This window comes from Sprattus sprattus, assembly GCF_963457725.1.
Source record: "Sprattus sprattus genome assembly, chromosome: 1".
Classification (NCBI taxonomy): domain Eukaryota; kingdom Metazoa; phylum Chordata; class Actinopteri; order Clupeiformes; family Clupeidae; genus Sprattus; species Sprattus sprattus.
In genome coordinates, this window is record NC_137920.1 from 62167865 (window position 1) to 62194766 (window position 26902).

At 41.4% G+C, this 26902-nt stretch overlaps 4 protein-coding genes and 1 pseudogene across 5 annotated transcripts; all 5 read left to right on the forward strand.

Moving 5' to 3' along the window:
* Positions 1-210: 210 nt before the first annotated feature.
* On the forward strand, positions 211-2607 carry LOC308370865 (protocadherin alpha-2-like; the record flags this gene model as incomplete). Its single annotated transcript, XM_080845593.1, has 1 exon — positions 211-2607. The coding sequence occupies one exon, from the start codon at positions 211-213 to the stop codon at positions 2605-2607; it is 2397 nt and encodes a 798-aa protein (XP_080701719.1).
* A 939-nt stretch (positions 2608-3546) lies between these two features.
* On the forward strand, positions 3547-7179 carry LOC308370874 (protocadherin alpha-3-like; the record flags this gene model as incomplete). The annotated part of the gene is made up of 3 exons (XM_080845604.1): positions 3547-5474; positions 6400-6817; positions 7165-7179. The coding sequence occupies 3 exons, from the start codon at positions 3547-3549 to the stop codon at positions 7177-7179; spliced, it is 2361 nt and encodes a 786-aa protein (XP_080701730.1).
* A 286-nt stretch (positions 7180-7465) lies between these two features.
* LOC308370881 (protocadherin alpha-3-like) lies at positions 7466-9849 on the forward strand (annotated as a pseudogene). The gene has a single exon. The product of its transcript is annotated as a protocadherin alpha-3-like (transcript).
* A 1020-nt stretch (positions 9850-10869) lies between these two features.
* Positions 10870-13272, forward strand: LOC308370892 (protocadherin alpha-3-like; the record flags this gene model as incomplete). Its single annotated transcript, XM_080845625.1, has 1 exon — positions 10870-13272. The coding sequence occupies one exon, from the start codon at positions 10870-10872 to the stop codon at positions 13270-13272; it is 2403 nt and encodes an 800-aa protein (XP_080701751.1).
* Positions 13273-14559: 1287 nt separating this feature from the next.
* Positions 14560-16956, forward strand: LOC308370903 (protocadherin alpha-2-like; the record flags this gene model as incomplete). Its single annotated transcript, XM_080845637.1, has 1 exon — positions 14560-16956. One exon carries the CDS (start codon positions 14560-14562, stop codon positions 16954-16956), a length of 2397 nt encoding a protein of 798 aa, XP_080701763.1.
* Positions 16957-26902: the final 9946 nt, after the last annotated feature.

Here is a 26902-nt window from a genome sequence, read left to right on the forward strand (position 1 = left end):
TGCCACACATGCAAAGAAACACGAGATGTCGCTGCAGACTGTAGTTGTTGCAGGTTATGAGTATTTCCGCACTGAAGGGTGGCTAAGCAAATCATTGTAACATTGTATACAACACTGCAAGATTCCTAGTGTTCGCCTGGACTTGAGAATGAGTCTCGTGTGTTTAAAGGAGGACTCCGTGCGCTAACCATTTGTCAATGCTAGAAAGCCATGGATCTTTTTCTTCATGTGGAATTTCGGTGGATTCGGGTTGTACTGCTCCTTTGTTTATGGGATGTATATTCCAGCCAGACAGTATATTCAGTAACAGAGGAGGTGAATAGAGGAACAGTGATTGGGAATATAGCAAAGGACCTTAATCTGAACGTTCAGGATCTTGAATCACGTATGTTTCAGATTGTACCTGGACCGTATTCACAGTATTTTAAGGTCGATTTAAAGACTGGGGTTCTGGTGGTAAATGGCCGAATAGATCGAGATGAGCTATGTCCGGGTAATGTAAAATGTTCTCTGAAGATAGAGGTTGTAGCGCATGGTCCTACGTATATGAGTCAAGTGGAAATTAATGTTTTAGATATCAACGACAATCCACCAACCTTCCCGGTCCAATCGTATGCATTAAACATAACAGAGCACGCTTTCCAGGGAGACCGGTTTCTTTTGCAAATGGCCAGTGACGCTGATATTAGCAGCAATGCAGTAAGAACATACACACTCAGTCCAAACGAACATTTCTCTCTGGATGTACAAAATAGCCACGAACAAGGTGTATCAGCAGAACTTGTACTGCAGAAGGCTTTAGACCGAGAGAAACAACCCGAAATTCGCCTTGTATTAAGTGCTGTTGATGGGGGTAAACCTCCCAAATCGGGGACACTGGATATCACGGTGCACGTCATTGATGTCAACGACAATACGCCAACGTTCAGCAAATCACTGCATAAAACTAAGTTACTTGAAAATGCCTCATTTGGAACCACTGTAATTACAGTAAATGCAACCGATGATGACGAAGGTCTAAACGGACAGATTATCTACTCGTTGGCTGGACATGGCAATTTAAAGCAAAAACAGCCATTTGCCATTCACCCTGATTCTGGGGTTATAACTGTTACTGGACTTATTGACTACGAGGAAACTCCGGCATATGAACTGCGCGTCCAAGCAATGGATAAAGGAAACCCTCCCAGAGTTGGTCACTGCAAAATCCTAATTGAAGTTGTGGATCTAAATGACAATGCTCCTGAAATGTCAATAACGCCGCTGCTGAATACTTTGCCCGAAGACGTCAAGCTGCAAACAGCTGTGGCTTTAATCACTGTTTCTGACAGAGATGCTGGTAAAAATGGTGTAGTACTCTGTCAAATTGCCGACGCCTCGCCCTTCAAACTTGAGTCCTCTTACAACAATTACTTGTCTTTAGTGGTCGACGGGCCTCTGGATAGAGAGAGCACATCTCAATACAACATCACAATTAAAGCTACAGACGAAGGGAATCCGCCTTTGTCCAACTCAGTTATATTTACTGTTAATATTTCCGATGTAAATGACAACGCTCCCAAATTCATGGAGCCTGTTATAAACGTTTACCTGAAAGAGAACAGTCTTGTTGGCAGTACAATATTACAAGTGACAGCACATGATGCAGACATTAAAGAGAACGCAGACATCAAATACACCATAGCAGACGTGAAGAATAACGACACTCCCCTGTCTAGTTATATCAGCATAAACGCTGAGACAGGTGAAATATTCAGCGCGAAATCGTTTAATTTTGAGGAATTTAAACAGTTCAGATTTCTGATCCAGGCCACCGACTCGGGAACCCCTGTACTTAGCAGCAGCACAAGTGTTAACGTTTTTATTTGGGATGAGAATGACAACAGCCCTGTTATTCTCCCGCCTTATTCTGACCGAGGCTCCGTTAATTCTGAGAACATTCCCTACTCTGCTGAAGCGGGTTACTTTGTGGCCAAGATCCGGGCTGTAGACGCAGATTCTGGTTACAATGCGCTGATCTCTTACCACATATCTGAACCCAAAGGCACGAATCTCTTCAGGATCGGAGCCAGCTCTGGAGAAATACGAACTAAAAGGCGAATGAGTGACGATGACTTAAAAACACACCCGCTCATCATCATGGTGTCTGACGAAGGAGAACCTTCCCTATCAGCGACGGTGTCTATTGATGTTGTGGTTTCTGAAGGTGTCACTGACATGCAGAAACCCCGAAATCAAGTACCACTAAAGGACGAGGCTTTTTCCGATCTTAATCTGTACTTGCTCATCGCCATTCTCTCAGTGTTAGCAATCTTTCTAGTGAGTCTCATCACTTTAATAGCAGTGAAATGCCACAGGACTGATGGTCTTTTTAGCACCTGCAGCGCCCCCATGATCACCACTCACCCAGACGGGAGCTGGTCTTACTCTAAAACTACTCAGCAGTATGACGTGTGTTTTAGCTCAGACACACTGAAGAGTGACGTAGTGGTGTTTCCATCACCGTTTAATCCAGCAGACGCGGAACTGATCAGTATTGATGGGGGAGAAACTTATAAACGGACACAAACGCTCTCCAGCTCCAAGACGGTAAAGAGCAACGAGTGATTTACTATCTTGTGTTTTATTTGGTGGCATTTTACCCAACTATTGCACACAGTTTAAAGGAGTCGTGGATGTCATGTGTTGCCGTGATTGTTTACATAATCTTTGTATGTGTACGCCAACAAAATGTACACGCACAGCACTGTCTAACCCGGCTCTTATTTTAAAGGTGATTGGAGTCTAACACATTTTAGTCATTGGCATGCTGCTACATAACTCACCTGCACTTTGTAAAGTACAATTTAGTTGTTAGTTGTCATACTGTTGAGCTGATAGTAGGATTTTGAATACAGGATGTTTCTGAATATTGATTATAACCCATTATATCTCCGATATCAAGGTGAATCTCCCTGTTGATTTTAAGTGAAAATAGTTAGTTGGATATTTAATGAAGATGCCTGTGTATTTGTTGTCTTGTTCTTGATCTGTTGGTGTTTTGGCACTGTCTAAAATTGTACATTTTAGCCGTCCTTTAAGATCCCTGTACCAAATCACATTTTATGCAAGAATTTTTGCAAGGGACTTTTAACTGGTCTGTTTTGTGAAAGCATCATTAGTGGTTATAGGCTGTACAGTGTTTTCTTTCAAACCCTTTGCTTCCACAAACTGCTACAAATGTAGGGTCTTCGTCTTTTTTATATAGTATTACTGTACTGTGTAGACCCATTTCAGCAATGTTAATATTTCCCCTAAAATGTACACAGAGTGTCGCTGCAGACCATGATACTGAAACAGTCAGAATTTCTATGGCTCCACCTTTGTGTCGACTGCTATTCACGACGGCGCATTTAACTGCGGCACGGCGAGGTTTATAGATAGAGTTTATTTTGTCCTGTTATGAACTGATGCGTTGCCCCCAAAGATTGTCTTCACATCCCTATCTATACTTAGATAACCACCATGGGATTTTCTTTTCGTTCGACACACTCACACATCTGGATTATGATACTTGTTTGTATTTGGGACCTATCCTCCGGTCAGTTGGAGTACTCTGTTTTCGAAGAGGTGAACCAGGGAACTGTGGTTGGGAATATTGCAAAAGACTTGAACATCAATGTCGAGGAAATGCAGTCACGCATGTTCCAGATTGTATCCGGATCAAGTCAGAAATATTTCGAGGTAAATTTGAAAACTGGCATGTTATATGTGGACGGAAGGATCGACAGGGAGGTGTTATGTGGAACTAACAGCAAATGTGCTTTGAAAGTCGAAGCCCTGGTTCAAAATCCCCACAGCCTTTACAGAATTCAAATAAATGTTTTAGATGTAAATGATAACTCTCCCAGTTTCCCCGTTGACTCGCTGATATTAAATATAACCGAAAACGCAAGTCCTGGTGAACGATTCCTCCTACCCATAGCAGAAGAAAGGGATATTGAGAGTAATTCTCTAAATAAATATAACCTTAGCCCAAACGAATACTTTTCTTTGGATACACAAAGCGGTGGGCAGCAGAGTATGTCTGCTGAATTAGTTTTGAAAAGTGCGTTAGACCGAGAAAAACAACCGGTTGTACAGCTTGTATTAACAGCAATTGACGGAGGCAAACCTCCCAAGTCGGGAGAACTCGATATTAGAATCCTTGTATTAGATGTCAATGACAATAGTCCGATATTTCACAAACCTCTATATAAGGTACAGGTCTCTGAAAATGTAGCTCCTGGATTTAAGATAATCTCAGTCTCCGCCACCGATTCAGATGAAGGAGAAAACAGTGATATATCATATTCATTAATTGGACATGGTAATTCAAAAGAAAATTCTTTCTTCATGATCATACCAGATACAGGTGAAATAGAGGCAAAAGGACAACTTAATTACGAGGAATTTTCCTTTATGGAGTTACGGGTCCAGGCAAAAGATAAAGGTTCGCCACCAAAAAGTTCACATTGTAAAGTTTTAGTTGAAGTTTTAGATGTGAATGACAACGCACCAGAAATAACTGTGACACCACTGATACAAACAGTGAGTGAGGATACTAAGCCGGGAACCGCAGTTGCTTTAGTTACAGCCTCTGATAAGGATGGAGGTAAAAATGGAGAGATAAAATGCATTATTAAAGATCCCGTCCCTTTCAAACTTGAGCCCAATTATGAAAATTACTATTCCTTAGTTGTAGCCGGACCACTAGACAGAGAGAAATATTCCCACTACAACGTCACAATAGTAGCCACAGATGGTGGGACCCCACCTCTCTCCAGCACTAATGATTTCACTGTTTACCTCTCTGATGTAAATGATAATGCCCCACGCTTCCCAGAGCCTCTGGTACGCATTTTTCTGAAAGAAAACAGTCCTATAGGACATCTTATTGCGACCGTTTGTGCTACTGACCAAGACCTGAATGAAAATGCACACCTGTCTTACTCCTTGATTGACAATAAAAGTAGTGATACTCCAATCTCCACATTGCTCCATATTAATTCTGAGAGTGGTGAAATATATAACAGTCAGTCCTACAACTATGAGGAAATTAAACAAATCACATTTCAGGTCAAAGCTACAGACTCTGGTGCTCCCGCATTAAGCACTAACGTGACTGTACATGTTCTCATCCTGGATGAAAATGACAACAGCCCTGTTATTCTCCCGCCTTATTCTGACCAAGGCTCCGTAAACTCTGAGAACATTCCCTACTCTGCTGAAGCGGGCTACTTTGTGGCCAAGATCAGGGCTGTAGACGCAGACTCTGGCTACAATGCACTGCTCTCTTACCACATTTCGGAACCTAAAGGCACGAACTTGTTTCGAATCGGAACCAGTTCTGGAGAAATAAGGACCAAGAGACGAATGAGTGATAGTGACTTGAAAACACACCCACTGGTGATAACGGTGTCTGATCATGGAGAATCTACCCTCTCGGCGACTGTGTCTATTGACCAGTGGCGGATCTTCCATTAGGCAAACCTAGGCAAGTGCCTAGGGCCCCAACCAAATCTGTCTTTATTAGGGGGCCCCAAATCTGACCCCCCCAGCCATTACTTAAGTAAAAAAAAAAACCACACATTTCTAGTAGAAAAAAATAGCAAAAATATCAACATAACGCCGAACTAATGCCTAAATAATCATTTTCCAGCACACATGCCCCCCTCCATTGTGCATTGGACTAGTCCAGAATATGAGGACGTAGTAACGCGCGCAGCACGAAATAACGTTACTTCAAACCAAAGCAGAGGGATCTGTATGCGACTCGGTGAAAATTACCCTGCACATTGGCCAGAAAAGTTTACAGACTACGAGTGTTGTTCAATTGTACAGAAAGGACCAGTGCAATTACGGGGAGATTTCCCCCAGAACAAACAGGGCAGACGCTTTACAAGCACGCACTACTAGTATTTGAACATGAAAAATGGCGAAAAAAATCCAGAGGTCCTGGCTTGTGTACAGTAAGACGAAAGACCGCGCTGTTTGTTTCTGTTGTCGGCTGTTTGGCGATTGCAATAAGCAGCGGTTCTGCACTGACGGCACGAAAGACTGGAAAAATGTATCAGCCTTCCTAAAAGAACACGGCAGAGAATGGAAATTCTAATCTCTCTCTCTCTCTCTCTCTCTCTCTCTCTCTCTCTCTCTCTCTCTCACTTTCTCTCTCTCTCTCGTTTGATCTGAGTAATAAACATGTAATTTTGGCAAAGGCTGGAGAAATCTGAAACTGATTTTACTGTGGAGAGTTGAGTGGCAGTGCACTATGGGTTTATTGCGATTCTAAGAGTATTGGGATGGTTATTTGTTTTGTGTACGTGTTTCAAAAATGAGGGCCCCATGTCTATATTTTGCCTAGGGCCCCAAAATGGCTAGATCCGCCCCTGCTATTGACGTTGTGATTGATGAAAACATGGGTGACGTGCAGTCGTCTTTTAAGAACGTTCCTCTCAAAGATGAGAGATTTACGGATCTAAATATCCATTTACTCATTGCTATTATATCAGTGGCAGTGATCTTTCTAGTGAGTCTCATAACTTTAATAGCAGTGAAATGCCACAGGACTGACGGTCTTTTCAGCACCTGCAGCGCCCCCATGATCACCACTCACCCAGACGGGAGCTGGTCTTACTCTAAAACTACTCAGCAGTACGACGTTTGTTTTAGCTCAGACACACTGAAGAGTGACGTAGTAGTGTTCCCATCACCGTTTCCGCCAGCAGACGCAGAACTGATAAGTATTGATGGAGGAGACACTTTCAGACGGACCCAAACTCTTCCTAGTACAACAAAGGTAAGATGCGATCTCTGCTCTGGTACTTCTAAACATATTTATATAAGCCAGTTAATTTAGTAGTCGGTAGGATTCTGATGTGGGAATGCAATCAGCCAACAGTATTTAACCACTTAAGTAAATGCGTTTCAGCACCACATAGCTGGACAGCGAAAACAAGTTTCGCCCGATGAAAACTTCAAGAAAGTTTTTCTTCTTGTCTGTATGAATAGCCAAACAACTGCCACAACATCCTCATAAAACACAAACAAAAATAGATTAGGTTAAGCCAAAACGTCACCTCCATAGGCGAATTGTGATCACATCGTGTCAATTGTCTGTAATATTGCCACTTTTGTGTACCAAAGAACCATGCAATATGAAAACGAATTTAAAGGATAAACACAATTAACTATTTTGAGTGGCATCCACAGAGTGTCGCCAGAGACCACGTTTGTGAGGCTTTAAAGTACTTCTCTCTGGGACTCCACCTCTTATCACATCATATGAAGAGTGTGAGCGGAGTGAGAAATAGACGAGCGGTGGTCCTCTACTCTAAATGCGGTTCTCCTTGTTCAAGGCATGCGAAATAACAAGTTGGAATTGCGGTTTCGTAAATATCTGGTACTGAAAGTCGTGCTGGAGCAGAGGACAGCAATGAGAAATACAATGGTTAGTGCATACGGACAGACATTGATTCTGTTTCTTTGTGTATGGGACATGTCTATCGGACAGATAGTATATTCCGTCTCGGAGGAGGTGAACAAGGGAACAGTGGTTGGAAACATAGCAAATGACTTAAACATTGCCATTCAAGAACTGGAGACCCGCGTGTTTCAGATGGTTTCCGGATCGAATAAGAAGTAGCCTACTTACAGATAAATGGAAAAACTGGAGAATTATTTGTGAATGAGAGGATCGATAGAGAGGAGATTTGTGGCACAATTATGAAGTGTTCTTTGAAAATGGAGGCCGTGGCTCAAAATCCTCACAGTCTTTACAGAATTCAAATAAATATTTTGGATGTTAATGACAACGCGCCCACGTTCCCTGTCAGCTTGCTTACCTTGAACATTACCGAAATCGCTAATCCAGGAGAAAGGTATAACATACCGATAGCAGAGGACCCCGACACAGGAAGTCATTCTCTTAAAGTTTACAGGTTAAGTCCCAATGAATATTTCTCTTTGGATACGCAGAGTGAAGGGGGGCAAGGTCTGTCCGCTGAATTAGTGTTGCAGAAAGCTTTGGATCGAGAAAAGCAGTCGGACATAAATCTGGTACTGACTGCAATCGACGGAGGTAAACCTCCTAAATCAGGGAGCTTAGATATTAAAATAGATGTTTTGGACGTGAACGACAACAACCCTGTCTTCAGTAAAACACTATACAAAGTCAAGGTTCCTGAAAATGTTGCTCCCGGGACAAGCGTGCTTTCCGTAACCGCGATAGATGCAGACACTGGTGTAAATAGCGAAATTGTGTATTCATTCACTGGACATGGAAATTCGAAAATCTATGGCTTATTCTCTATAAACCCTGACACCGGTGAAATACAAGTAAATGGTGAAATTGATTTTGAGGGAAATCCAGCTATAGAACTACGTGTACAGGCAAAAGATAACGGTTACCACCCAAGGACTACTCAATGCAAAATCTTAGTGGAAGTCATAGATGTAAACGATAATGCACCTGAAATAAGAGTGACACCTCTGTTACAAGCGGTGAAAGAAGATACGAAGCCCGGGACAGCAGTTGCTTTAATCACAGTCTCAGATAGAGATGGAGGTAAAAATGGAGAAATACGGAGCATCATTAAAGGCCAAGTTCCTTTTAAACTTGAAACTAATTACGAAAACTATTATTCTTTAGTTGTAGATGGACCTCTAGACAGAGAGAAATGTTCCCACTACAACGTCACAATAGTAGCCACAGACGGTGGGACCCCGTCTCTCTCTAGCACTAATGAATTCACCGTTTACCTTTCGGATGTTAATGATAATGCCCCACGCTTCCCAGAGCCTCTGATAACTGTTTACATAAAAGAAAATAGGCCTGTGGGGAGTCTTATCACAACTGTAACCGCTTATGACCCAGATCTCATTGAAAATGCTAAGATGTCTTACTCGTTGGTTGACAGTAAGAGTAGTGATATTCCTTTATCCTCATGTATCAGTCTCGATTCTATCCGTGGTGAAATTTCCTCCTTACAGTCGTTTAACTACGAGGAAATGAAAACGTTCATATTTCGAGTTCAAGCTACAGACTCCGGTGTTCCCGCTTTAAGTAGTAATGTCACTGTACACGTTCTCATTCTTGATGAAAATGACAACAGCCCTGTTATTCTCCCGCCTTATTCTGACCGAGGCTCCGTTAACTCTGAGAACATTCCCTACTCTGCTGAAGCGGGCTACTTCGTGGCCAAGATCAGGGCTGTAGACGCAGACTCTGGCTACAATGCGCTTCTCTCTTACCACATATCTGAACCCAAAGGCACGAATCTCTTCAGAATCGGAACCAGCTCTGGGGAAATACGAACTAAAAGGCGAATGAGTGACAATGACTTAAAAACACACCCACTCATCATCGTGGTGTCTGACGATGGAGAACCTTCCCTATCAGCGACGGTTTCTATCGATGTTGTGGTTTCTGAAGGGGTCACTGACATGCAGAAACCCCTTAGTCAAGTACCACTAAAGGATGAGACTTTTTCAGATCTAAATCTGTATCTGCTCATTGCCATCACCTCAGTATCAGCGATCTTTCTAGTGAGTCTCATCACTTTAATATCAGTGAAGTGCAACAGGACTGACGGTCTTTTCAGCACCTGCAGCGCCCCTATGATCACAACTCACCCAGACGGGAGCTGGTCTTACTCTAAAACTACTCAGCAGTACGACGTGTGTTTTAGCTCAGACACACTGAAGAGTGACGTGGTGGTGTTCCCATCACCGTTTCCACCTGCAGATGCGGAACTGATCAGTATCAACGGAGGAGACACTTTTTCGCGAACACAAACTCTTTCCAGTACTCAAAAGGTAGGACATCGTTGATTTGTAATTATTTTTTCCACGCAAATTATGAAAAATTTAAGAAATGTCAGTTGATTGCCCATGCTCTTTTTATCTCTATAAATGTCTACCATCATACTAATCTACATATCTAGTTCACACATATTTTGGCAGAGGCTAATTAACGATGAGTGACAATGTATCCAAGTGCTTGATCTAAAATAACTTGCCAATCACTTAAAAGGGATTTTTTTTTTTTGTTGAGTCGGCCTACCTCTTGCAGTACAGAATTTGCAGCTGCATCCCGTGTGCAATAATAAAGTTCAAGAAGTTTTGTAGATTTGGTTGGTGCTGCAATTACATTTAGGCTACATGGTAGGCTGAAGACAATTGTGTCCCTACCGATAACACAACATATGTCGCTGTATTGGTAAGAAGAAACCTTTCCATTTCTGCCCTTAAGGTAGATTAAATAATTATGCAGCCACCATCTTACTTAACAGTCTGCGATTAATCTGGTCAGGGAGAACACAAGAAATAGGAAGATAAAGTAAAATATTCTATTTAAATAGTCTAAGTATGTAATACTTACATTAAGTTATTTGTTCAACTCTGACCAGGAAACTCGGCACTGCTATTGGTTTCAGCACCTCATCAGCGGACAGCAACAGCCTGTTTCTTTTTGCATGCAATTGCATTTCAAAGCGGAATATGCTAGTTCTCATACCAAAAACAAAGTGTTTGGTAGTCGTATAGCATTACAAGTATTCCACAATAATGGGAGATCAAATGTAAACATCCACATCTTATCATGCTCCCGTGACTAAAAGAACCGCTGAGTGTCGCCGTAGACCATGATTGTGAGGTTTTGATAAATGTCATGTTGAGACTCCACCTCTATTACATCCTACCAACAGGATGAGCTGAGTACGAAAGCGACAACATGATAATCTTCCGCTGAGAAAACCCTCGCCCCCGTCTGTGCTGTTTAACACATATGTTATGGACATGCTTTTCTTTTGATGCAAATTATCTAACATCGCCGAAGAGCACAGGATAAAGATGGGGCATACAATCCCAAACAGATTTGCGAGGACCTGGATTATATTACTTCTTTGTTTATGGGACGTGTCTTCGGGTCAGATTCTATATTCCATCTCAGAGGAGGTGAGCAAAGGAACAGTTGTTGGAAATATAGCTAAAGACTTGAACATTAATGTTAAGGAACTGGAAACACGCATGTTTCAGATTGTATCAGGTTCTACCGCAAATTACTTTGATGTCAAATTAACAACAGGAGAACTGTTTGTCAAAGAAAGAATCGACAGAGAGCATATTTGTGGAAACAATTTGAAATGTGCCTTAATAGTAGAGGCAGTGGCTCAAAATCCTCATAGTCTTTACAGAATTAAAATAAATATTTTGGATGTAAATGACAACGCGCCCACTTTCCCTGTTAGCTCGCTTACCTTAAACATCACTGAAGTCCTTGCTAACCTCGGAGAAAGGTATCATTTGCCCATAGCAGAGGACCCCGACACAGGAAGTCATTCTTTAAAAGGCTACCGACTGAGTCCAAATGAATATTTCTCTTTGGAAACACAGAACGAGGGGGTGCAAGGTGTATCCGCTGAATTAGTGTTACAAAAATCATTGGATCGAGAAAAACAGCCTTTTATAAAACTCGTATTAACTGCGTTTGACGGAGGTAAACCCTCCAAATCTGGGAGCATAGAAATAATGATACATGCTTTTGATGTAAATGATAATAGTCCTGTTTTCAGTAAAATGCTTTATAAAGTTCACATGACTGAAAATGTTCCCTTTGGAACCAAACTAATCACTGTAACCGCCACAGACGTAGATGACGGCGTGAACAGCGATATTGAGTACTCGTTCACAGGAAACAGAAATTCAAAAGCTTTTGAAAAATTCAGTATAACGCCAGACACTGGAGAGATACACACACAGGGACAAATTGATTACGAGGAATCCCCTGCTATTGAATTGCGAGTCCAAGCTAAAGACAAAGGTTCTCCACCACGTAGTGCACAATGTAAAGTTTTAGTGGAGATCATAGATATCAATGACAACGCGCCAGAAATAACCGTGACACCCTTACTGCACACGGTGAGAGAGGATACCACGCCGGGGAAAGCTGTTGCACTCGTTACAGTCTCTGATCAAGACGCTGGTAAAAACGGAGAGATAAAATGCATCATTAAAGATACAATTCCTCTCAAACTCGAGTCTAATTATGAAAACTATTATTCCTTAGTTGTAGATGGACCCCTGGACAGAGAAAACAATTCCCACTATAACGTCACTATCATAGCCACGGATGGTGGGATCCCGTCTCTCTCCAGCTCTAGTAATTACACTATTTACGTTTCTGACGTTAATGACAATGCCCCACAATTCCCAGAGCATGTAATAAATGTATACCTAAAAGAAAATACTCCTGTTGGGACCCGTATGGCGACAGTTAGTGCTCTCGACCCAGATTTAAACGAAAATGCGCAAGTATCTTATTCATTGGTTGAAAATAAAATAACTGACCCTCTGGTGTCCACGGTGTTGAATATCAATTCTTTAAATGGCGAAATATACAGCATGCAGTCTCTTAACTACGAAGAAGTAAAAAAGTTCGACTTTCAGATCCGAGCTACAGACTCTGGTGTTCCCACATTAAGCAGTAATGTGACTGTACATGTTCTCATCCTGGATGAAAATGACAACAGCCCTGTTATTCTCCCGCCCTATTCTGACCAAGGCTCTGTTAACTCTGAGACCATTCCCTACTCTGCTGAAGCGGGCTACTTTGTGGCCAAGATCAGGGCTGTAGACGCAGACTCTGGTTACAATGCGCTGCTCTCTTACCACATCTCAGAACCTAAAGGCACGAATCTCTTTCGAATCGGAACCAGCTCTGGAGAAATAAGGACCAAGAGGCGTATGAGTGATAGTGACTTAAAAACGCACCCACTTATTATTTTGGTGACTGACCATGGAGAGCCACCTCTCTCTGCATCCATGTCAATTGACGTTGTGGTTGAAGAAAATTCAGGAGACAAGCAGACATCTTTCGAACAAGTACCACGGATTGAGGACACATTTTCGGATCTAAATCTCTATTTAGTCATTGCTATTATATCAGTGGCAGTGATCTTTATAGTGAGTCTCATCACTTTAATAGCAGTGAAATGCAACAGGACTGACGGTATTTTCAGCACCTGCAGCGCCCCCATGATCACCACTCACCCAGACGGGAGCTGGTCTTACTCTAAAACTACTCAGCAGTACGACGTTTGTTTTAGCTCAGACACACTGAAGAGTGACGTCGTTGTGTTCCCATCACCGTATCCGCCAACAGACGCGGAACTGGTCAGTATCAACGGAGGAGATACTTTTAATCGGACACAAACTCTACCCAGTACTCAGAAGGTAGGGCTATTTATGATATAAGCTGCGAATATTATTTGTGAAATCACTTTACGAGGATATTCTCAGATGATGAATGTCATAAACTATGATTTTAAGTTGGAGTTGTTGCGTTCTTTTATCAGAGAGGTAACAGGAGCCAGCGCCTTGTAAGAGCTCCATGCGCTCCTCCTGCATTGATGAAGGACTGAATGAGTGCATAATTGTCTCTGTTGTGTGTCTTCAGGTGCTTGCACCATGTTCCCAAATGTCTCCTCCCTTGCTGTTGCCAAAATGTTTAGAGTTATACACTGTATCAAATCTTATCTGAAAAGCATTTAACTCTGCTGAATCAATATCACCTTGTATGTATGACCAAACTATGTTTATTGTGACATCAGAGAAACACATTTCATGAATATACATCGGTTTTTTTATGACTTCTTAAATTGTAGACGAAATCCACTTCAAACTTTACCGACCTTGCTGATGATGTACTCTCTTTTTAATTAAGTTTAAACTTGATTGTTGTATTCACATTTGCAATGCCGTCCTGGAACCAACAGTTACACGAATAAGTAGGCTAAAGGGGTGTTTATTGAATCCTTCTAAAAATCCAGTCACACTTTAAAATACCCGCATCAAAAGGAGTCGTACTATCTCATTTCACTCCACGACACGTTATTGTTTCAGCAATATCTGGGCAGCCAAAAGGATGTCACCACATCTGACAACTACTTCTATCTCGATTTTTTGGGAAATGTTGTTTATGAAACCACGTGAATTCTTAATTTAAATGGTGATGTATGCATTATTTACCTCTTAGTTACATGTATTCGATATTTCAAAACCATTTCAAGCTAAACTGTAGACCTTTAGCAAATGCTTTCCCCCCAGGGCAACTTGCAGTGCAGGGAAGATATAGATTATCACCTGTGTGTGCTCTCTGGGTTGTCGAACCCATGGGCTTGGTGTTCGTAGGTCCGTGCTCTACCCATTGAACTACAGTTTGTAGAGTATTTATCTTGCGCAAGTGCATTTCAATAATGCATAGTTCGATGTCTTGATGTTTACGGAGCACAGGCCTACTTCAAGAAGATGATGCACCGCGATACAAACACACCACATGGTGTCACTGAAGACCGCGATTGTAAAGCACTTAGATTTTTTTTCAGACTCCACCTCTAATGCATCTTTGCAGGGAAGGTGCAGAAAGGCGAGACGTTAACTAGGAAAATGTGTTTCTTCATTTGTGGAGTGTAAAACTTAAGGGCTAGCTAACCTTATCGATGTTATCGAGCACAGGCGATAAGTAAGAGCCACTGGTCAGCAATGGGTATTTCAATCGGAGGATACGTATGGACCCGGATTTTACTGCTTGCTTGGCTATGGGACTTATCTTACGGTCAGGTTGTATATTCGGTTTCCGAAGAGGTGGGCAAGGGAACAGTAGTTGGGAACATAGCTAAGGACTTGAATATTAATGTACAGGAACTGGAGTCACGTATTTTTCAAATTGTATCCGGATCTAACAAGAAGTACTTTGATGCAAACGTCAAGACCGGAGACTTGTTTGTCAACGACAGAATTGACAGAGAGCAGATTTGTGGGACTAATATTAAGTGTGCCTTAAAAATAGAAGCCCTGACTAAAAACCCACATAGTCTTTACAGATTTCAGATAAATATTTTGGATGTAAATGATAATGTACCCACATTTCCCATCAGTTCACAAACGGTAAACATAACGGAAAATGCGAGTCCTGGAGAGAGACTACACCTGCCTGTAGCAGATGATCCCGATACGGAAAGTAATTCTCTTAAAAGCTACACTCTCAGTCCTAATGAATATTTCTCTTTAGAGGTACAGAGTGAGGGAGGACGGGGTCTATCGGTACAGTTAGTGCTTCAGAAAGCATTAGATCGAGAGAAACAATCAGCCATATCGCTTGTGCTTACAGCAATTGATGGGGGTAAACCTCCAAAGTCTGGGAGTTTGGACGTTATAATACACGTTTTGGATGTAAATGATAATAACCCTGTTTTTGGTAAATCGCTTTATAAAGTCCAGGTAGCGGAGAATGTTTCTTTTGGAACAGTATTAACCTCGGTCACTGCTACTGATGCAGATGAGGGTGTGAATAGTGAGATCCTGTATTCTCTAATTGGTCAGAGAAATTCACAAGTTTCTCAAATGTTTAGTATAACGCCAGATAGGGGAGAGATAATGGTACAAGGACAAATTGATTATGAGGAAAATCCTGCAATTGAATTGAGAGTTCAAGCAACAGATACAGGTTATCCACCGAGGAGCTCACAATGCAAAGTTTTAGTGGAGGTTATAGATTTGAATGACAATGCACCACAAATAACAGTGACACCGCTACTAGAGACGATTAGAGAGGATACCAAGCCTGGCACTGCTGTTGCTTTAGTGACAGTATCGGATAAGGATGGAGGTAAAAATGGAGATATTCAGTGCGTTGTAAAAGGCGATGTGCCGTTCAAACTTGAGTCAAATTATGACAATTATTATTCCTTGGTGGTACATGGACAATTCGATAGAGAGAAAGACTCTGATTACAACGTTACTATCATAGCCATCGATAATGGATCCCCCTCTCTCTCCACTGGTAGTGATTTTGCCATTCACATTTCTGATGTTAACGATAATGCCCCTGGCTTCCTAGAGTCTCGGATGGACGTATATGTGAAGGAAAACAGTCCTGTTGGAAGTATTATCGCGACCATCAGTGCTTACGACCCAGACCTGGAAGAAAATGCCAAGCTGTCTTACTCGTTAGTTGACGATAAAATGAGCAATATTCCTATATCGACGTTGTTGAACGTTAACCCTATCACTGGTGAAATACACAGCCTGCAGTCATTTAACTACGAGGAATTGAAAAAGTTTAATTTTCAAGCCCAAGCTACAGACTCTGGTGTCCCCGCTTTAAGCAGTAACGTGACTGTACATGTTTTCATAGTCGATGACAATGACAACAGCCCTGTTTTTCTCCCGCCTTATTCTGACCAAGGCTCCGTAAACTCTGAGAACATTCCCTACTCTGCTGAAGCGGGCTACTTTGTGGCCAAGATCAGGGCTATAGACGCAGACTCTGGCTACAATGCGCTGCTTTCTTACCACCTCTCTGAACCCAAAGGCACGAACCTCTTCCGAATCGGAACCAGTTTAGGAGAAATAAGGACAAAGAGGCGAATGAGTGACAATGACCTTAAAACACACCCATTGGTCATAACGGTGTCTGACCACGGCGAACGCCCTCTTTCTGCGTCTGTCTCTATCGATGTTGTGGTTTTTGAAAGTACAGTTGATGTACCGAAAAACTTCAGAAAAGTTCCACTTAAATATGAGGGATTTTCGGATCTAAATCTGTACTTGTTCGTTGCCATTGTCTCAGTATCAGCGATCTTTCTAGTGAGTCTCATCACTTTAGTAGCACTGAAATGCCACAGGACTGACGGTCTTTTCAGCACCTGCAGCGCCCCCATGATCACCACTCACCCAGACGGGAGCTGGTCTTACTCTAAAACTACTCAGCAGTACGACGTGTGTTTTAGCTCAGACACACTGAAGAGTGATGTAGTAGTGTTCCCATCACCGTTCCCGCCGGATGCGGACCTAATAAGTATTGATGGAGGAGACACGTTTAAACGGACACAGACTCTTCCCACCTCTCAGAAGGTAAGCAATAGTGTGCATGGATGAATATTTTCCATGTAATGCAATGTCTTAGTACATACTAAGTACAACTTGATAAGTTTAAAATGTAGTTTCAATGATAGTATCCTCTACAAGGGTCCTATTATTGTAACAGCTTTATTGCAGTGTAGATCAATAGACAAGTGAACAAGAATAGAATACTGATATTTGGTCACAAATCAGCACCACTCTCTGGGAAAGGAGATGTTTCATAAAAGAGGGGTTCGGTATCCTGCTCATGGACCACCCTCTGTATGGCATATCTTCCATCGGTCATGGTTCCACTTGCATCTGATTAATGTAATAGTAATGTTCCTGATTGGCTAAATCAGTTGTGCTCAGCTAATCAAGAGCACCACTGGTACCTTCAGCCAGGCATGCAGAGGATGTGAAGACACATGTAAGACAGTGCAGGAATGGCGCTCCATGGAGCAGGATTGTGTGCCACTGTCATGAAGCATGATTTTCTACATACTTGACCTCCTGATCACTAGCAGCCAAGCAGGATGTAAGAGATGCCAAAGGTGCATTTTTCTGACTGTAACTTTCACTGAAACCAGACTGACCTGCCTTGAAATATAATATTGCATAAGTGTGCTTGTTTGCATCACGGCCAATATATGTCTTATCTAATATTCAGTGGCGAGTTGCGGAAATAGTTTGTATTTCTCTCTGAGCGCTTTTGATGTGGAGGTGGCATCAATGTTTTGGACTGTGTTGGTACTTGATGTGAGGTCTACAACTATCAAAAACATTGCATTTGTCTTGGGAGAGGGTGGGAGATATTTGGGATATAATGTGAAGTTTGCAAGCTTAGCTACGGTAGTCAACAAGCTCCAAAATGGGTCTCACTTGTTCCGGTTCATATCCATTGTAAAACGGGCCTGTTAAAGTCTGTGGTTAATAAGCTGTAATTTCTTCAATCATGGGGCTAGAGAAGCCTTTTTTAATTGTGTTGCTTTGTTAGTTCTCTTTCCAGTAACAATGATTTTACATGTATTGTATGAAGTTAAAATGGTCACCATTATACCTAACAAATGCCACTTATAATCCCATGTTACAGATATTGCAAGTTTTGAGGCGCTGATCTGCACTGTTCCATAAACCATGGGCAATTGTGATCCCCTTGCTACCACTTTTTTTGTCAAGCTAGGCCTGCTACTTCAGGAGTAGGCTAGACCAGGACTACGCTAGGATCAGGACCAGGAGAAGGCTAGTCAGCTTTGCAAGGAGATGTCTGTAAAAGAGCTGTTGGCCTAGTCTTGTGCCGTCAGACAGATTCAGTTTTGGTTAGTGTGAGCAGGCAATACTGCTTTGGAAGATAGCGATGATCCATCCTGAATTTTATAATATATTCTTACGTACCTGATAGTCCATATGAACCTCTTTGAAATGTAAGTTTATGGCTAGAGTGTAATACCTCCTAGGTTGAGGTTACACAGCTGCAGTGTCTGAACTGATGTATGAAACTAATGTTAGACTATGTATAAACTGGACATAGGCTTTTGAACCTAACACCTCAACACCTGAGGGGTATTCCAGAAAGTGTGGTTAACCTAGTCTAGCATAAACCCTAAATTTGGGGTTGAGTGAACCTGTCACAACGTAATTTGAGTTATCAGTTCCAGAACACAATTTATGAATTTGCTCAATCAACAAGATTATAAATCTGTACGTACAAGATAAAAAGTATCAGTTTTGGGACTTCAATTCAGCTATACCAACAGAGGAACAGAAGCTGTCCTGGCAAAGAATTGCAGATGGCGTAAAGAGTGAGTTCATTGATTCATAAATGGCCAAGTAACATAAAATATACCTAATCATGTATTGATAGTAGTTAATATCTTGACAGTTACATTGTGATTGCATTGCATGCCACTCTCTTGGATGTGTAGCCTTTGGTAGGACTATCACCAGACTACGCCACCCCTTGAGCTATACTGTCTGGAAGAGCAAGGGTAACTCCGTCCCAATAATGGTCCAATACAGGTTCTTTGGAAAAATATAAAAGATTAAGTTTATTCTTGTTTCTCGTTAAAACAAGAGTCACATTGGTTGTCAATAAATAAATACATAGATAATACATTAACTGGACTACAGGGGAATGACCCAGCCGTTGGGTAAGAATCAAGAGCCACTGACACACACAGACTAACAGGGGCCTGCCTCCAAACCCACGTGAAGGAGATCACACACTAAGAGCTCATTGGCCACACCACTGCAAGCGCACCACTTGGGAAAATTAAGAAAAGGGGTTCACGCTTCACTGCATTACATTGCACATCATATCAAAAGGTGAGAAATGATCCTAGAGGAAAACTGGCCAACCTGTAATCTAGGCTAGGGCCCAAACAATACCCAGGCTATTGCGGGAAGGGAAATGACACAGGGGGAACAGATAACAGATTAAGGAAACAATCAAACAAACAAACTAAAATAAACCCTCTAACCTGTGGCTCACAATATCTTCCTGACCACATATACACTAGCCTTCTAGGCCCCCAGGCTAGAGGGGGGAACAAAGATACATATATTCTAAAAGCAGCACCCGGACCTATAACTAACTATAAGAGAACAGCAGCCAACAGCTTCTAAAGCTTCTATAAAGAGCAAGCAGGGGACATGTTTAAACACAGCACTATTACACTAGAAGCATAAGCTCACTCCAAAAACAGGGTTCAGATGAACAGATAACGTTTAGCCTAAACCACTAAAGGCTATTTACTGCGAGAACAGAAAGCAGCGTTATGTTAGCAAGTGTGCTACATACCAACAACAATAAGGCTAGCGTTCCTCCAGACTAAACCACTAAAGGCTATTTACTGCGAGAACAGAAAGCAGCTTTATGTTAGCAAGTGTGCTACATACCAACAACAATAAGGCTAGCGTTCCTCCACAGACTCACCCCTTCTGCTGGTTGCATGGAAGCTAACGTTTTACAAAACGTACCTTTGCTGTCTAAACAGTTGCACCCGAGAACGTCATGCACCTGGCGTCTATACGCTTCCAGTAATCACAATAACCACCACACTGCAGTTGGACACAAACACACACACACACACGAGTGAAATGTTACCATCAGTTAAATGCAAAACACACAAACACGTAGAACAGCTGACGTGGAAGGCAACATACCTGACACACTAATTGTTACTAACACCGTTGTGTTGCATGTCAACAGGGTTTGGAGTACAGTTGGTCAGGAAGACGCTCAACGCAGTCCTGTCGGCATCCGCTATATAACACGCTACCTAACCAAAGGCAAAACGTTGCTTAGTCCACTTAACACTCACAATAAGAAAGGAAAAAAGAGTAGTTTTTAACGTACCGTGCCGCTAGAGACAACACTCTACAACACGGCTACACTCCACCAGCAATGGACGGCAACCGGCATCAGGACCCAAGGTGTATGCCTGTCCCCACTAAACTAATTGGAAAATAGTCCAAGCCCCTACTAGTGACGTAAACACGTAAGAAAGGTGACAGAGGTGAAGCAAAATAAAAGTTCCCTACACCCATTGGTCCCACAGGCCACAGATGTAACAACATTTACCATTTCAGTAGATGTGGTCCAGTGGTCTGCAGATGGACATGGCTCCAAGTGAAAATGAAATACAGGAACATTATACATAATGGTAAGATCTGACTTGGCATCAGCATCCCTAGTCGTCCTATAGGTTGATTTAATCATTCATTTAGCCTATTTATTTGACCCTTCACTGCTATCTTGAACGCTATACATTTTAAAACCAACAGGAGGAAGGCAGAGGAATGGGATGGGGGGGGGGCACCAACGCCCCTCTTCACTTCTGTAGAAGAGCTGGTCCTCACCCTCAATAGTGGAGGCCCAATTATGGACTGGATTCATGGGGGAGTCATGTCATCATAGCCTGCCACTTCCCAGGACCAAAGTGACTATAAACATTGTAGGATACTACCATGTCTTATATTCTCATGTTCTAATTATACATTCCATCCTGAACTATTTTCCTCCTGTTTTGAGGCTTTAGATCTGAAAACCCCATATCCTCAGACAGTTTCTAAAAGCAGCCTGTATAAAGCTGTCCAACTCTCCGTTTAATATACAGCATGGGATGTTTTTTTTAAATGTACTAGCTGTTTGTCTGTCTGGTCACAGTTAGTGTCGTCTTTCAGTTGCCCACAGAAAACATGATTATTAATCCAAATAACAGGATGAAGAAGATGAAGAGAACACATCAGCTGAATTGAAGATTAAAAGAGATCCGCAGAAGTATATGGCATGTGTTATAAGTATAAAGGACAGGTGTGCAGCAATTTAAGCACTGTCTGAAAGTATTTGTATTTATCGTAAAAGATCACATGACTGAGTAAACAGAAATAAAATGTCCCCCATCTTAAGGGAACTGAATTAGGTTTCATATCATCATCCTAGATGTCAGCAATAGCTGTATAGAATAGACCCACTTCTGCAGAAACAAATTGAAAAACTGAGAAGAAATTGCCATTAGGCTCGAGACTGAGCATTATCTTAAGGTGGAAGCCTAATGAATATCTACTGTGGATTATACTCATTATCATGGCATATCAATGTTAATCTTATCATTATTTCCCAATGATTAAGGAATGTATGTATTTATTTTTTTTTCAGGAAATATACCCAACCCAATAAACAATAAACCCAAAGAAATAAGCGCTTTTGTATTTCTTTAATTCAAGTGATTACTGGATATTAGATCTCTGACCACTGACAAAGAAGCAGCTTTGATCGTCTTGGACTTCAGTAACTTTGAACATAACCTGCCCAGTAGCATCTTTCTGTTCAGAGTGTATGTTTCCATGCATACTGACTTATCCTAGTTTTTTGGTACCAAAATTCTAGGCCTACCACTTATCCTAAGGTTGGAGACTAAACCCACTTTCTGGAATAGCCCTCTGCACTGCAGCAGACACCGTATTACACCGTATAACTCCAGTTGTTCCTGCACAGTGCTCACACATGTCATACACAGGTGCTTGATAACCAGTCTGAGTGTAGTGTAGTATAATAAAGAGAATTAATTCAGCAGTTGCAGGAAGCCGCTGGTCTTCTGACACCCATGGTTTATGCAGTGAAGCAAGGATGGATGAAAGCTGACTTTAGAATCGTTTGATTGAGCATTTTATTATTTATAGGAAATCAATAATGGATACATGAATCCCACACAGGCCTGTTAAATTTGAGGGTGAGGTCAGCAAATGTACCCCCCTTAAAAGTGTCGACTTTGATGTGGTGTTGGCTATGTCAGGCCATGATCTAAGCCTACAACTTCAAAAGTCTATATAACTTTTATTACTCCAGTAGTAAGCTATCTAAAAGCATAATTACCCTTGACATTTTGTCTTTCTGCCCTACATGCCCCAAAATTAAATAACCTACTGGCTGCCTTTAACGAGACTGACATTTCTTCAGATATCTTCAGATTGAGCTTGATAAAAATGTATCTTTTTGTAACCTTCCAAGGAAATTGGCTTTTTAGTTGATGACATTTTGAAACAGTTTGAAACACCAGTGATTGATTTACATGAGAATGTAAGCAGAAACAAACGTCTACAAACGTCCACAAACTTGTGATTGTAGGCTTCATATTTCTGTCTGTCTGCACTGTTTGTTTCTATACATTTCCTTTGTGTGTGTGTGTACGCGCTTGTGTGTGTTTGTGTACTGATATCTACGTTCATTCTTTTAGCAGATGCTTCATTAGTATGCATGTTTGCAGGGAATCTAATCCATGACAATGGTGTCCTATCAGTTGCGCAAACAGCTGTGTTAGAGTATGTGTGTGTGTGTGTGTGTGTGTGTGTGTGTGTGTGTGTGTGTGTGTGTGTGTGTGTGTGTGTGTGTGTGTGTGTGTGTGTGTGTGTGTGTGTGTGTGTGCGTGCGTGTGTGTGTGTGTGTGTGTGTGTGTTCCTTGCAGTCACTACTCTCTTTTCACATTCCATCTGTTGGCACCGCGGCACACAGTAAACCTCCTACCTCCGTGGCACAGACTTCTCACTGCAAAACTCTCCCAGCTCGCTCCTTAACAGCCGACAGCCCCCCAGGGTCATTTATTCCAGAGTCCTTGGCGAAGGACAGAGGATCAACGTGTTAGGATCTGGGTCAGCAGCACTTGGTTCTGCTTGGCCTGGCTGGCAGAGGGAGATATTTGGATTAGAGGTCTGTGGGTCTCCGGGCTGTCGGAGAGGGAGTGGAGTAGTCAGTAGTCAGAGCCACCTGCATAACGAGGAGGGGAGTCAGGAGAGCTCACTGGGGGCTGTAATGAGGCAGGGTCAGTGTGGTGCAGCACTGCAGCAAAATCTCTCTCTCTCTCTCTCTCTCTCCTGCTCTCTCTGTCTCTCCCTCTCTCTTTCTTGCTTTTTCTCTGTCTTTCTCACTCTCTCTTTCTCCTTCATACTCTAACACCATCTCACTCTTTCTCTCTCTCTCTCTCTCTCTCTCACTCACTGTCTCTCTCTATCCTTTGTTTCTGTATTTTTCTCCTTCTCTCTTATCCTCTGAGGGCCTTCTCTCTCTCTCTCACTCTTTCAGATAGGTAATCACTTTTTCTCATTACATGCCCTCTTCAATGACACATTTCAAGGTGATGCACATTACCAGTGTGCTCAAAAGGAATGGGGGCTTATATAATTCTCCTTTCCTTCTTCATTGTTGCCATTTTCATGAACATCGTTGCATTCAAGAGTTCTTAATGAACTGAGCTTTCTGTTTAAAAAGACCCAATCAAGTTCAATGCTTTTATCGTTTAGTAGTGTTTTCATATAGAAAATCAAAGTGTCTAATCTTGTAAATGCATTTATGTGTGTGTGTTATGTGTGTTTAGTTACATAACACAAGAATACTTGCAATCCTGCATTTATTATAGAAGGTAATGTGTTTGGTATGATTTATATGCGGTGGCATTATTCTAACTTGTGTGTTCCTATCAGTGCTTCCAAATATGTATATATCATCTCTTAATGTAAGATGTAATTTCAATGTGTGAAAGTGTTAGACAGATCAAGTGAGAGAAAGCGAGAGGAAGAGAACGGAAAAGAGAGGAAGAGAGCGAAAGAGAGAGCAAGTGAGAGAAAGAGAGAGGAAGATAGAGAGAGAGAATGTGTTCCCTGTAGCAATAACACAAGAACACAGGGAAGGAGGAATTTAAACTAGTTCTTTCACATCTGACTTGCTTAGTCATCAGTTCATTACCTTAATTTATTCATAAAACTTTTGTACACATGCCTCAAACTCATGTCTGCACAGAATAAACCTAATGTATTATTACTGATACATTCTATTTTTAATCTTCTGGTAACTCCTTTGGGATGCTGCCGCCAACGGGGGGCTGACAGTACAGAGATAAGATCCCTCAGTGTCTCTGAGACTTCTGGTGTTTTTCTGTGGGTCCAAAGCTAGTATAGTATGTCTGTCTGGGTTTTGATGATGTTTTCTAGGTCTGGGCACAACATGCAATATTACCTTTTTCTTTGCATAGTCCAGTGATCCTCCTCTAATACAGCACATCTTGTATCCACCTCTCTCTCTCTCTCTCTCTCTCTCTCTCTCTCTCTCTCTCTCTCTCTCTCTCTATCTATCTCTGTCTCTCTCTCTCGCTCTCCCTCTCTCTACACTGTAAAAAAACAACCTAATTTTACAGTTAATAACTCTACATTTTTACAGTGGTTTTCTGTTTTTTGAAATTGTATACAAAACTACATATAATAATGGAGGTTAACTATAAATTAAAAACACGACTCCTATTTTAAGGATAATGCCAATAATGACAAATTACATGGATTTCATTTTTTTTTACAGAAAATAACTGTATTATTTATACATACATTTTCCATTTTTCTGAAATACATGCAAATGTAAATAAAATTACACTGATAATCTGTAATTTAATATGTAGCTCATTATATTATGGTTTATGTACATACTAACAATTTAGCATGATTCTATGTAAATTTACAGTGAATTCTTCACTAATTCAGCATAAACATTTTTGCAAACCCATTTTCATTTAACCTGTTAGAACCTTGATGTTTTTTCCTAAATGACCTAAAAATTCCATGCCCAAATGTAAAGGCTTACTTTTGAGTTTTAGGCACAGTATGGTGGAAAATTTCAATTTGATGTTACAGAGTACCCGTCAAGCTATGAGTACCATATATGATATCTGAAATTTTAGAAAGATGTCGATAACCTTCCCAAAATGTAGGCGCTCCCTATTTTTTTTCATTTACATCTAGATTACTGTGGATGTAAGTAGGAAAATGAATAGAAATGCCCAGTTTTGTCATATAATTGTGTGCCCCCAAGGGTATGCCATCACTTGAACAAATTTGGAACTGATATCTCATCCCAATCAAAAGTTAGAATATAAATAATCGGTGAGCCCTCCATACACTTCCGTGACTTTTGCTGCTTTTTGATTATACCAGACTCTATTTCAATCTTCTCGTCATCCAACCGTTGAAGCTCTTCCAATACTACTGTTACCCCATAAAAACAATCTTTTTGGGGGCTGGCTCTCTGTTTTATTTTTAGAAGCCATGATGATGTAGAATAAATGTGTTTTGTTGTGCACCTGCATTACGTTATAGAACTGTCAAAACTTGCGTGGCTAAACGGCAAAACAAATGCACGTGAATTACTGATTACATCCCACCTTCTCTGTTGTGCACTCGGATATCTTTGCATCTCATTGGTCTACAGTCATGATTGACACATGTGTGGACCAGTCAAGGAAAGTATTAGTTTATGTTTTTCACGCACAGACTTAGCAGAGTTTACCATAGCAACCATGGACATATGATAGCAACAAAATAGTCTTGGGTGCGCGCATTGTGTCAGACTGACAGGTCAGTCAACCTATGATATTAGTTACAGGTTCCCGTATCTTGCTGGCTGATTGGGTTATCCTGATAAGATAAGACTCTGTAAAAGGTCGGGATAGCCTTCACGCTTAGAGCAAGATGTTACTCATAAGAGGACTCAGGAGGTTGAAGATGTTAGAAAGATGGGTATTTTTATTAACCCAAATAAGGCACAAAGGCAGTTAAAATACTGACAATACTAAATCAATATAAAAAATACAGTTTTCACTAAGGACAAATGCATGAAGCCACCAACAAATAAGCAATTCACATAAGACCACATGTATAAAAAGGACCATTAACTGGTCAGTGAGAGTCCTTATTAAACACGATCACTCTCACTACGAAACAAAACAAAAGCAAATAAAAGGACCAAGGTAACTAGCCCATCGTGAGAGCTCCAAGGACTTACGTCCTATTAAACTGGCAACTTTCCTGAACAAAGAACAAAGGTAAGTTTAAGTAGCCTTGACAAGCACCTTGAATTGGCTCATACCAATCATTGATTTCAGGTGTGTCAATCAGCAAGGCACCAACACCTGTGGCTCACAGCAGCCATACCTAAACAATCAAACTCCCAATCAACTAGGAAACACAGACTACACATGGTAGCAATTAGGCTTGGTGCCGGCATAGCCGACACATAATAAAGCAGCCAAATCTCATTAAACATAAACTCCATATATCGTGCCATCTTCACAACACAAACTTGACACTAAACACCGGTTGACAAACGGTATGAAATATGACAATATGATTATTGTTAAACTAAATAAACAGAAAATTTCAGAGACAAGACATTGAATGTGTGCTGATTTTAACTGAACAAAGACATGAACATCAAACATGTAACACACACACACACCAAAACACCTTCACCCAGTCCACAAAAGCAGCAGCCTACAGGCTGCAGTGGTGGGTCACACAGGTGCCCCGTCACAGACTCACTTTGTTCATTCGGTTAAAATCAAGCCACCCCTGAACTAAACACCACTATACATATTTGGGACCCATTCTAACGGCATCGGCAAGCCTGGTCTAGTCACACAAGAGCATTGTCCAAATTCCCTAA